Raw genomic sequence first — 13890 nt, forward strand, 5'->3', positions numbered from 1 at the left:
CAGCAGCATAGAATTTACTTTCTTTAAATCTCTTATTTCAAACAAATATATAGGTGTAGTGTTTCTGCACAGACCTTTATCCAGTTTCCCTTAATGGTAACATCTTAACAACACTGTTCCTTTATCAAGACTAAGACACCAACATCTTTTACACAGTGCCCTTAACTGAACCTCAGGCCTTATTCAGATTTCAGTTTTTCTAAGAATTTTCCTGTCTATCCCAAGACCCAGTCCAGCATACTACACTGCACCTAACTAAATTATTTTAAAGGTAATGCTTTCTACATTTTCAAAGGAGAAAAAGAAACGTTTTCTTACCTGCTCTACGCCAAAATTTCATGTGTTTAATCCCAGCTGTAATTAGTTTATCAGGCACATAGGGGTTCATTTTCACTACAAAAATCTTATCTTTACTGCCTCTGAAACAAACCAAAATATTTGAGCTCTGCAGACAATCCACCCCAGAACAACTCACATCCTATCTGGAGTCGTCTACCCACTGGATAATTGTTTTCCTGCTGGATCTGACATTCAGGCTGTGAAATCATTTATTTGTACATTTGTCACTATTTAAATATGCTAACTCTGCTCAGTAGAGACAGTAGAAACCGTGAAAACAGAACTTCCGTTAGACAGTACCCATGAGCCTTGCTGGATTGTGAACAGGGAATGCTGTGTGTGGAATGCTGTGTGACAAAAAAGAGTTTAACATTTTTGAAATAGTAATTCATTACAATTTAACATATCCTTCAATATTCCTTTTATTACAGTTATTTACTTCAGGGGAGAAGTATTCATGCCACATTCTGAGTGTCAGACATGGGGGACAACCTGCAGAGATCACTGCCCTCATTCTTCCACAGTGGCTCTAGTAATCAAGCTAAGGTTACACTTTGGTGCCTCTGCCCACTCAGCCATCTTACCAGAACCTCAAAGTTCCTTTGAAACTATTGTGTCCTTGGACATCATCTATACACTCCATAAAAACATTCATATTTTTAAGTACTTTAACATTTCAATTTGTAGTCTCTGGCACTGTTAACTACTTTCCCCTTCAAAGCACTGTTAATATTTTATTATAAAATAAATCATGCTCATTTTAGAAAACATAGAAATGAAGAAAACATTAGAAAAACATACATATGTACATACACACACACATATATATATGTGTCTTTTTTCAATCACACGTGTGAGCATTTGACCATGCTTCCCAGTTGGTAAATAATAGCTTTTAATGGAAGTCATTCTTTGAGAATGGCAAATTGAAATAGTAATTTCCAATGTCCTATTATAGGCAAATTAAAAAATAGGTTCACATGGGCTAAACCTACAAAGAAATAATAAAATTATTTATCTTTTAGTTTGATTATATTTATTTAATGGTAATAAAAGCTGATAATTACAAAAACAACCTCACATACTAGCTTGACTTCAAAACAGTGAAGTATATGTACATGGTAACATTAGTGTAAGTGTTCTCCCTACCTTGCCACTGAAAGTTTCTCCCCTTTCTTCCAGTCCCACAATACAATGGTGTGGCTATCATCTATTCCAACTGAAGCCAGGCGTTTCCCATCAGCTGTGACAACCAAAAAGATGAGATTCTGATTTAATTTCATTAAGTCAAAGCCAACCATTGGACTTAGCATGGGGTCCCCAATGAAAGAGTTAGAGAAAGGAATTGAAGGAGCCGAAGGGGATTGTGACCCCATAGGAAGAACAACAACATCAACCAACCAGAGCTCCCACCTCTACCCCCAGAGCTCCCAGGGACTAAACCACCAACCAATGAGTACACATGGAGTGACCCATGGCTCCAGTCGCATATGTAGCAGAGGATAGCCTTGTTGGGCATCAATGGGAGGAGAGGCCCTTGGTCCTGTGAAGTCTCGATGTCCCAGTGTAAGGGAATGCCAGGGCAGTGAGGTGGAAGTCGGTGGGTGGGAGGGGGAGCGTCCTCATAGAAGCAGGGGAATAGGAGGGGGGTTTAAACGTGGGAGATAACGTTTAAAATGTAAATAAAGAAAATATCCAATTAAAAAAAAATCATCTAGTGTGTTTTCTAGAGCCACATGCTGTCTACTCCAAGTCTCTATTTGCATGCTGGATGCTTGGCCCCAGTGTGATAGAAACTGGCAGATTAGTTAAGAGATGGATCTGGTGTAAGGGGATTAAGGTGTTGGGTGCTCTGCCCTAAGAAAGCTATAATGCTGGAGTGGGTGGGGTTGTCCCTAAAGCTGTAGCCTGACTGTGGAATCCATTCCCCAACAGGGCTGCCTTGTCTGGATGTGGTGGGAGAGGATGCACCTAATCCTGCAGAGACTAGATGGGCCATGGTGGAGGATATCCGGGGGTGGGGGGCACCTTCTCAGAGGACAAGGGGAGGGGGGATAGAAGGAGGGACTCTGAGAGGATTGGGAGGGGCCAGTGTTTGGGATATAAATAAACAAAAAGAAAGGTATAGTGCTCTCTCAGGAAGAGTCAGCTCTACTGTAATGCTTGTTATAATAAAAACAAGTTAGACTCCTAAATCTCTCTGGCTTCCTGTCTCACATGTCTCTGCCATTTGCACTTACTCCTGACATGATGCTGTCTGTCACAATGTGACACTTTTAGTTTCCATAACTGTGAGTTAACCAGGTGTCTGTTTTTACTAGTACCCACTTTAAGGTGTTATTTATAGCAACAGAAAATAAGCTAATATGCTAGAGCACTATATTGAAAACTTTAAAAAGTAATAATAATGTTAGGCAACATCCATCTATCCATGAAAAGAACCAGAATGTAGAAGAATGAGGATACTAGTCTAATTTAAATTTTAGTGTGTGTGTGTGCGTGTGCACGTGTGTGTAAATCAGAGGACACTCTATGAAGTTGGTTCTCCCCATCTCCCTTTATATGCACTCCAGGGATTGAACTCAGGTTGTCAGGCTCATGAAGCAAGTGATTTTTTTTTCAAGACAGGGTTTCTCTGTGTAGCCCTGGCTGTCCTGGAACTCACTCTGTAGACCAGGCTACAGAAATCCACCTGCCTCTGCCTCTGCCTCTGCCTCTCAAGTGCTGCGATTAAAGGCATATGCCACCACTGCCCAGCCGAAGTAAGAGATTTTATCCACAGAGCCATCTTCCAAGTTGGGAATTCTAATGGGTTTTTGAATCATTATCACACTTGACTTTATGTATCCAGTAGATTGAGAAGAAGGAAGGAGGGAATGGTAAATGTATAAAATGATGGATAGCCTAAATATCCTGTGTGGTGAGTGTCACTGAATGCATGTTTTGTATTACAACATCACACTCGGGCCTAGGGGATAGCTCAGTGGTAGAGCACTTGTTTGGAGTATGTAGGGCCTTGGCATCCACTGCTAGCACCACACACATAAATCACCCTATACCCCATCAATATAAATAATAGGTCAATTAAAATAAACCCCAAATCTGTATTAATTGAATGAGAAAATCAAGAAAGGAATGGGAAATGGATCTATTTCAACTAAATTCACTGTAAGAACTTTACTGTGACATAAAAAGTGACTAAAGTTCATCAAAGGAAATGCATCTATGTTACAACATGCTATCACTAACATGGCTGCTTTTAGTGAAGACCAACTTTCAGTTGTCACTGTTAGCAAACAAGTAATGACTATATTAAACATTGAAGCCAATGACTACTGTGACAGTGACAGAAGCACATATGTCTACAGGTCATAAGGGTCACAGTGTGAGAGAACCTTTTCCACTCTGCCTCACTTTCATAAACCTCAGTCAGTTGCTCAGTGCTACCAACTGATGCTTTTATTGTTGACCCCTGCAGCCTGCTTTACATTTTCTTGTTTCTTGACTATTAGTACTTTTGAGTATATATGTGTTTATATGCTTTCCTTCAAATCTCATTTATGAAAAATTGACTTTGGTTAGGACAGCAAAACTACTAATTCATCTTCAATAATGACATTTTCTCCCAATCCACACAGCAGCTTTTACTGCAGTTATAACTGCAGTTGCTAAACTGACAGCATGAACTGAAATTGTAAGATCCACTAAAACTGCTACTTAATATAGACACCTAAAAAGCATTCTTATTCACCCTAAACATTTTCAAAGTTTACTCTGAATCTATAGAAGATCAATATCAAAGTTTACTCAAAGGGAAGGTACATATTACAGGAGCACCTGTGATAGTTTTAGGTGTTTTGCAGAAAACCATTTTTATGCTGATATTATCATGGACATTTTAAAAATACTTTATGGCTGTAGTCATTACACTGCAATTATAAACAAGCCAGAAAACCAAGTTTCATCATTATGTTTGATTACAACAGTATGCACACTTGATAAAAACTATGAAGCAACAGCTAAATGGCAAGCTTAGCTAACACTGATTTAAATATTATATTCCCTCTGTATTTTGATCATTCTTACTGAGACAGAGAGCCTTACCTGAGAAATCAACAGCACAGATGCCATACTGGTGGTAGCCCTTTAGTATAGACAATGGTTTAATGGTTTCTGTGTCCCATACGTGAATTGAGGGATCTCTACCTACCTGATAAAGATAGAATTATAAAAGCCATTATAAACAATTATTTTTATATCTGTTAAAAGGAAACAAAATACTTATATAATCTTTATTTGTCACAGAAACTTATCAAGTTAAAAACAAAACTCATGTAATAAACATGATATTTTTCATTAACATTTCTTCAAATTATAAGAGGTATAGAAGAGAGCAGAGTGAAGAAAACCAAGGAAAAGGATACAAACTTATGAAAAAAGGTGTCACCATTTTATTATATATATTTAACATCCATTATTTTGCTAACTAAACACAGTCTGAAAATGTTAATTCAGGGCACTGAGGTTGTAGCTTACTGGTACTAGCACAGGTTTAGTATATATGCAGCCTCTTGTTGAATTCCCAGGACAAAACAAAAGCAAATAATAAAGCTAGGCACAGTGTCTCTAGATATATTATAGAACTATATATGACTCCTTCTCCTTCTATAATTCATTAAGAAAGATAATAGATGATTACTAAGAACCTATTGTTGGCAGTTACTGTGATAAGTGCTTGGAGTATTGTTATATTTGGATAACTTTTGTAAACTCCTTAAAAAAACAGGACATTTTTAAATAAAAACATATGGCCTCATATGGCTGAGAAAAAAACAGCTTTCAAAAAAAAAGACTTCATGAAACAGATAATACATAATACAGCTGTGAATTCAGAAAGTCTCACATGAAGAGAAGCAATCAAGATTATTCTAGATTAGACTACTGGTATAATCAAAAATTCAGAAAGAGTCAAAGTACCTAGCACGTACGTGAGTCCAAAGTGGACAACAGCACTCTGACATTAATCATTTTCACATCATTAATAAACTGTTTTTATTGGTGCATATTATCTAAAATAGTGGGGTCATAACATTTTCACATGTGTGTAATACACTTTTGAACACATTCACTCTCCTGGAAGAAACTTCAAATACACCCTTCTCCCCTTACCCCATCTCTTTGACTTGGCGCTATAGTTCAGATCTGAAGGGCCCTCAAATATGTATGTTAGAGCTGATCTCTAGTTCATGGCTGTAATCAGGAATGGCAAACCTTTAAGACATAGAGTCTAGTGAGAGGACGCTCAGTTATTTGAGGTATCACCTCAAAGGGAAACTGAGATACGGCCCATTCCTATTCGTCTGCCTCACGGCCAGCACAGCTGAGCGGTTTCCCCACCATGTGTCTCCTAATGTGCCACCTCACCATGGGCCCGAAGGCTACAAGGCCACATGACCACTGAAACTTCTCAAGCTGAGAAGCAAGGAAAATCTGTCCTCTTTGTTTACTTCAGACATTTTGCCATAGCAACAGACATGAGACTAACATGTGGTTTATGATGCTCACTTACACATAAGTAATCTGCAATTCTCAATTATTGCTCTAGAACTATGTAATTAACTATAAAGATATATATATCATCATTTATATAGAAAACAGCTCCTGAAAAAACAATGGTAGAAATCAATTATACTTAATTTTGAAACTTTTTAATATAAATGTCTAACAGAAACAGCACTAACTCAGCCAATGACTCATTAAGCCATCCATCCATCCATCCATCCATCTATCCATCCATCCATCCATCCATCCAAACATTACTAGTGATCTTTAGGTTTTACCTTTGACAGTTTTACAGCATGACTCCTGCCTAATCCTCCAGTTTCCTTCATTTTTATCACGTTTTCTTTATAATTTTGTGACCTGTTATTTAAATATACCCCTTCAAGATTCCCACTTTAAATACCCAGGCCCTTTTTTTTACATTTTTGCCTGAAACAAGTTTCTTTCTACTTCAATTATTAAATCCACAAAGTCTCCCAAGCCTCTCTGACTTTTTTTATGCATTCAATACCTCCATTTTTCATTCTATGTTGATCACTTCAAACATCTCATCTGGAGTGATGACAGATGCTAGTACTACCACTGACTGAGAAATTACTGACCTGATAGATACTGTTCCACAGCCCTTACAGAGTCTGGCTTATTGAACAACTCTCATAATTCCTTAAGTTAGGTACCAATTGTATCCTTACTTTAAAGACGAGGAAACAGAGCACAGAATTTGACATAGACAATAAATAAAGGCACTTGGATTCAAATACCAAATTCGGTCTGACTAATAAAACGTAGCACTAAAGAAGCAGGCTAGTGGTATCTCTTTTCAAGGGTACAGGCACAGGTTAGTCAGTGTTCTATCACTGTGACAAAACATCGGAGATAATCAACTTATTTTGACTTGTGGTTTTAAAGATTTCATTCCCTGGTTGCTCGTCACATTTGCCTTTGGGTATTAGATATTTTCATGGGTTTGGATAAAAGAAAACTAAACAAACATTAATAAGCTAATACGATTCTTAAATACAGTAAGAATCTACAAACGATATTTTTCTTCCTTCTTTATGGATGCCCATATAAAAAGGTATCTATTACAAAACTTTGATTTTGCAATTGCAAACCTTGTAGGTTGGTACTACAATTGAAAAATAAAACAGTCATTCTGTGTTTTCACAAAGCTTTCTTTTTGTTTTGTTTTGTTTTTGTTTTGTTTTGTTTTGTTTTGTTTTTCGAGACACGGTTTCCCTGTGTAGCTCTGGCTGTCCTGGAACTCACTCTGTAGACCAGGCTGGCCTTGAACTCAGAAATCTGCCTGCCTCTGCCTCTCAAGTGCTGGGATTAAAGGCATGCACCATCACTGCCCAGCTTCACAAAGCTTTTTGTTAAGTAATTACTTATATTGCTTTAGTGACTCAAACTAAAGAAATAAGGTTTAGGGGCTGGAGAAATGGCTCAACAGTTAAGAGCACTGACTGCTCTGCCAAATGACCCAGGTTTGATTCCCAGGACCCATTCAGTGGCTCACAATCACCTCTAATCCTAGTTCCAGGGTATCTTACACCCTTTTCTAGCCTCCATGGATACTCAATGTACATGGTGCACAGAAATATATGCAGGCAAGATATCTATACACATAAAAATAAAACTCAAAATAAGTTTTTTTAAAGGTTTCCTATCTGACTATGGTCTTTTAAGGGAACTTACCTGGCCTGTTGCCACATAGTCTTTCAAAGGATGAATAGCCAGACACAGAATATCATCATCATGACCCAAGTAAAAACGCTGTGTGTTCTGTTGTCTATTATATATGACACCCACTGCTGCCACGTGGTACACAATTTCACCAATTTGAGTGTAGAAAAGATTACTTCGACAGTCATAACCTCTGTAACTAATGCAGAACACAAATCAGGCACAACACATTTTAATCTTTCATCTGATCAGTATCTAACACTCAGAGAAGTAGGTATCATTCAGAACATTTATTTTCCAGTCTTAAAACAAAACTGAATAATTAAAAACAAAATACCAGCTTCTTAGAATCTACATACTGTTATGAGCTGCTCAGATTACAGATAGCTAAATCTAGGCTAAGATACTGAGTGGAAAAAAAACGTTTCGGAAAAGTCATCTATTAATTCTAGTAATTGCAAAAACACTAATAATTTGTATTCTTCAAAGTAAAACCACTTATTTTTATACACAATCAGATAAGGAAAGAATATATATTTGTATTCAGTTATTTGTGGAAGTAAATACTATTTACAGTGGAAGGGAAGGACACTTAGGGCAGAGGGGAGAGGAAGGAAAGCGAGAGGAGGGTTTCAGACAGCACTCTGTTATGCACATTGTTGAACCGTGGCTGTGTAATACATGTCCCAACAGTAACTGTAAGCACGCAATTAGAATACACAAATCTTCAAAGGGTAGACACAATCCCATCAATGACAACCTTGCTTTGTGCTTCAAGAAGTGCAATTCACACAACACAGTGGAACAAAAATACCAAGGAAAATACTTTTTTTAAGATTTATTTTACTACTGTGTATGTGTGTGTCTGTCACATGTGCGTAGGCTCCTTTGGAGGCCACTTGATGTAGGTTTTATGGATGGAACTTAGGTCCCATGGAAGAGCAGCAAACCTTCCTAACCACTGAGCCATCTCTCTGGCCCTGGAAATACTTTTCATAAATAAACTCTTTTCAAATTCTTAGAAAGTATTACCTGTCTGGTGAGAACATGTGTGCTTGCTAGAGTAGAAACTTGTTGCTGTGGAGCTGAAATGTGAGAACTGTACATTACATGCTCTAAGGGAGTCCAGAAACTAGTAACAATGAGCTGAACATTAAATCCTAAGCACTCAGGCAAAGGGTATTAAGTGCAAACTCAAACTCAAACACACAAATGAAACATAGTATTCTATACCCATGAATAAAGTGTAATCGAATGCTATTTCCTGGAGCACGTTCTCGTCGTTTAGAAGTAACGCTTTTCTGCTTCTCTTTGCATTGGTCTTTAAGTTGAGGTAGATCTTCTTTGTAAACCTTAAAAATATATGGAGAAATATGATTATGGTAAGTATTAATAAATATGCTCACATACTTAATATAACTTTCATATGCTGATAAGAGAACACTTGGAATTTACTGCTCCAAGACCTTTCTATGCATCATAAGAAAATATTAAAGGGGAATGAGGTAGTCTACTGTGATAAAATTCTACAGGCAAGCCGGGCGATGGTGGCGCACGCCTTTAATCCCAGCATTGGGAGGCAGAGGCAGGCGGATTTCTGAGTTCGAGGCCAGCCTGGTCTACAGAGTGAGTTCCAGGACAGCCAGGGCTACACAGAGAAACCCTGTCTCAAAAAAACAAACAAAACAAAAAAATTCTACAGGCAAACAGAACATAAGCTTACGTAGTAATACATCAAGAATTTAATATAAAAGAGTATTTTATGCAAGTGTGCTATGATGTTCAAAGGGGGAAACTGAAAGAGCTACTCAATACTGGAGAACTTAAAGCTGTTAAAATTCATAATAGATAAAAGTAGCAGAAATCAAGACAAAGAAACTGGACTTTGGGAGACAACATCATAGGTTACCAGAACATTACCTGCCGGTGGTAAGTAAGCTGTGTTTCTTGCTCAATCTCAGAATCCAGTTCTGGAACATCAGACAGATCTGAATCTGATTCATCGCTGTTGGACTCAGCCAGACTTTCTATAAACATTTAAAAAAACACAAAATATCATTTGTTTAAAAGATTTCCTTTCAAAACAACAGTATAAAATTAGTGATTAAGAGATAATTCTGGGGGCTGGTGAGATGGGTCAGTGGTTAAGAGCACTGACTGCTCTTCCAGAGGTTCTGAGTTCAATTCCCAGCAACCACATGGTGGCTCACAACCATCTGTAACAGGATCTGATGCCCTCTTCTGGTGTATCTGAAGACAGCTACAGTGTACTCATATACAAAAAATAAATAAATCTTAAAAAAAAAAGAGATAACTGTCAGCTTGACAGAGAAACAAGCCATGAAACAGTCAAATGAAATGACCTATTCAAGTGACACTGATGTCACTTGAAAAAATTATCTACCCATCCAATCACTGAAATGCAATAGCTCCTTTAAACTCCTTCCCCAAACTGCCTCCCCAAAGGCTGCTACATTCAATTTAAGTGTCTGTGTAAATATAATTGAATATAACTTATAATCAACATGAAAAACAGCTAAAAATACATACATATACTACATACAACGATGAATTGACATTTTCTTGATTTTTAAAGCATATAAAAACCTTGGAACCCATATCTCCAAGATGAAACACAGCTGGTTTTGCTAGCAGAGCTATTATTTCACTCATTTGACAAATTAAATTTCTACCCAAATTCTTCCTATAGCATTCTCCATGACACCCAACTTTAAACATATATATCTATTGTAACAGGACATTTCTGCTAGTAAGAAGCTTTGGTGGAAAAATTGCTAGTTTGAAGCTATGGATGGGGGAGTTGTTTACGCTTACCTTGGGGTGCTATGTGAAGAGCATCTTTTAATTTTCTTTCAGGAATAAATTTCCACTGAAAGACAGAGTGATCTGCTCCACCAATAGAAATAACCCACTGATAATCATGTGACCATCTGACATTAGTTACGTGAGCTGAATGGCCAATGTATTTTCTAAACTTGGCCCCTGTAACAAAAATATATCTTTAAGTTGATAAAATGCAATACACACACACGCACGCATGCACACACACACACACACACACACACCACCTTAAACAACTACTACTTTATCCAAACTATTATAACATCACAACACTGAGTATGATCAGGTAGGAAAAATGATCTTAAAGTTGATTAAAAGAACAAATGAATGAACTGAGGGGTTCAAATATTTCCTTATTTTACAATATACTTTGATAGGAACTATAAAAATTGTGAGGTGTAAGTTCCCTATTGCTGAAGACACTATGTACTTTGAGCACAGGACTTGGAAGAATAGAGCCAGATGTGACCCAAAAGCCACTTCCCTGATGACAAGCTTTCATAATACCAAGAGGTGCTGTGGACGCTGCCAAGGGAAGCAAGCTCGACAGCCCGACCAGCTGGGACACCTGGGAACTTCAGCAATGATAACCACAGGCAGATAATCCCTAAAGTGTAACAGTGACAGATATTTTGGTGTACACCAACAGCTGTATAACTGGACTCAAGGCCTGCTCAGCAGGAGAGGAATCATGACTAGTACTGAAAACCTACCCAACCATCCATGGCTACTGAGATCACAGATTTCAGAGGAGAACCTACTTTTGCCACTTCCCTCAGCTAGACTCCTTTTTTTTTTTTCAATATATAAGTCCTTTATTGTCCAAATTGTACTTGTGATCAGGATCTTGTTCTGGAGCTAGGAATCTGAGGCCTCACTCGTCAGCCTGCTGCACGGTTCCCTTCTCAGATACGTAGATGCCATCCAAAAACTTTCTGATATCTTTGTTTTTAACTGTTGTAGCTTGCTGAATCAGAGCCGTTGAATTTGAAACAATTTCAATATCATTTCCTTCAAGGATTAATTCATCCTTCTGGGCTTGGGAGACAGAACAAGCAACACCTGTCCTCATCCGAACCCTGCGGATGTATTTTTCACCCAAGAAATTTCGGACTTCAACCAAAGACCCATTCTCCTGAATAAGGACGTTGATGGGGAAGTGAGCGTACACAGACCTCATCTTGTAACGGAAGCCAGTGTAACACCCTTGATCATGTTCTGAACATGACTGCAGACGGTTCTGACAGTGGCCAGTTCCTTTCTGTTACCCCACCATTTGTCAACCCGGAGCCTTTTCTTTTTCTTTCCAAGAAGACTCAGCTCTACGTTGATGTGATTGAAGTCCCTCCGCAGAGTTCCCCTGGGGCCCTTCACAATGACGGTGCGCCCCTTCAGAGTGATGTCGACATTTTCCGGAATGTCGACAGTCTGATTGCTGAGAATGGTCTTCATTCTCGCAGTAGACGGGGCAAAGAGCTCAGCCAGACTCCTAACGGAAGTCTAATTACTTATCCTTACCCCACAGGTAAGTGTAGTGCCTAACCCTCATCAAAGGTCATTATAGAAAGTCCTGACTGGTCAAATGAGCCCAGGCCCAACTGACACAGCTACAACACAATCCTTACACCTAAGGCTTGGGAATGTTATAAAAAACCCTGTAAGAACCCTGCAAGTCTTCTGCAAGATTGAATCTTCTAGATATGATAGGGAACCTTCACCCAGGAAGTCTCAACAACCTGGCTGCTAAACAAGACCTGAACAATGACAACACTAGTTGGCAACCCACAGTAGATGTCAACTAATGGAAAAATAAATGCATAAACTATAACGGACACTTACAGTACAATTAGTTTATGGCAATGAAAAACAGAACCAAACCGTATGTGCAGCAATATAGATGAGTCTTTAAAGAAGAGCATTGTATAATGCTTGGTGATGCGCAAGTCCTGTGGTAGAGGACTAGAAACGGGGGCTTCACTAGCTAGAAGCACAGCCAGCCTTTACTCACAGACTCAGAATCACTGATGTCCTCAGAGTAGCTGACAATTTACAGGGAAGAACGAGCAACACGAAGAGGCTGCAGGATCGTGAACTCATTATCAGTGCAGACACACAGCATCAATGCTAGCCTTGGGCTTCTGTGAAAACCCAGTCCTTCAGGTGGACGAGCTCACTGTGTACTTGGGTTAAGCTACTTCCGCTGTTCCATAAACACTGTAACTGAGTTGCACTTTAATATGTGTGCAGTGTCTTTATTAACAAGTCAGATGACAAATCATTACTGCATATATTATAATGAATTCAAGACTAATTTTTGGTAAAAATTTCATGACTAAAAAAAATAAATGTAACAGGATTTTTGAATTTTTGAATTGGCAAAATAAAATCCTTCATCAGTTAGTATATACTCTAAAATATTAACTCATATAATTTATTTACATGATGTAGAAACATAGCATCTTTTATGAGGGTTAGTTAAAATATTAGAAAAAAGATACCTTTTCTTAAACATGGATATCGGAATAGTTTTACAACTCCATAGTCATCAGCTGTAACTAAAACCTGGCCAACATAATTTCCATCTACTGAGTTTATATCATTGATATCAGAATACTTGGGCCAAATTCCACTGACTTCAAGGCCTGCAACACACGTCCATGAAGCCCAGTGCATGCCTTTTACTTCTTCTTTGCTTGTTACTTCCTTTCCTCCTAAAAGGAAAAGAGTCTTCAGTTAAAAAATTACTTCACTTGATCCTTTTCACTCAAGTATAAATTTTTATACCTTAGACCTAAGTTAGAGAAGAATACATGAACATACAGGTAAGTGTGGATTAGAACAGGCAAAGAGGAGGGGGGAAGAGGGAGGGTGGATGTGGGATGGGGGGGAGTTGGTGGAGGGTTAACCAGGAAGTGGGATATCATTTGAGATATAAATGAATGGAATGATTAATTTAAAAAAAAATTGTAAATGCTATTAACATTAAGAGAGTTTGAACATAATTATCAATTCAGCAGGCCCATTCATATAGAAAACAGAACTGAAACTCATTAAATCATGATATAGATTAGTGACACCTGGGTGAGTTATAAGACAAGCAAAGATGCCTTTCTTCAGAGGTCATTGGGTGCTTGGTTCTGAGGAAGCTAAGGCTGCACCAGAGTAAGTGAGGCCCTCTCTTCTGGCAACTCCTAGCCTGAGCTCTCCTACATCTCCAAGGCCCTCATCCTCAGGACAACACTGAGAAGACTGCTCCCTGTATAGCTGCTGCTCCATCAGAGGAGAGAGTGGGAGCAGAAGAAATCTAATGTCTATTGTTGGCATGGACTTTGGTCTTTTCTGTAATATGTTCAATAAATACCCAAAGAAGGAAGGAAAAAAGGAAGGAAGGAAGGGAGGGGGGAGGGAGGGAGGGAGGGAGGGAAGGAGGGAGGGAGGGAG

General features: G+C 38.5%; 1 protein-coding gene and 1 pseudogene across 1 annotated transcript in view; both read right to left on the reverse strand.

The window, feature by feature from the left end:
- Nucleotides 1-13890, reverse strand: part of Eml5 (EMAP like 5) — a 122485-nt gene that overhangs the window by 72312 nt on the left and 36283 nt on the right. The window contains exons 10-17 of the mRNA XM_028777286.1: nt 12948-13160; nt 10423-10590; nt 9508-9614; nt 8821-8939; nt 7600-7786; nt 4444-4549; nt 1489-1582; nt 319-419 (exon numbers count right to left, since the gene is read on the reverse strand). Coding sequence (XP_028633119.1) covers nt 319-419; nt 1489-1582; nt 4444-4549; nt 7600-7786; nt 8821-8939; nt 9508-9614; nt 10423-10590; nt 12948-13160 — 1095 coding nt within the window. The remainder of the gene's footprint in view (nt 1-318; nt 420-1488; nt 1583-4443; nt 4550-7599; nt 7787-8820; nt 8940-9507; nt 9615-10422; nt 10591-12947; nt 13161-13890) is intronic.
- Nucleotides 11324-11906, reverse strand: LOC114629263 (annotated as a pseudogene).

Source organism: Grammomys surdaster, unplaced genomic scaffold, assembly GCF_004785775.1.
Source record: "Grammomys surdaster isolate TR1022 unplaced genomic scaffold, NIH_TR_1.0 279, whole genome shotgun sequence".
NCBI classification, from domain to species: domain Eukaryota; kingdom Metazoa; phylum Chordata; class Mammalia; order Rodentia; family Muridae; genus Grammomys; species Grammomys surdaster.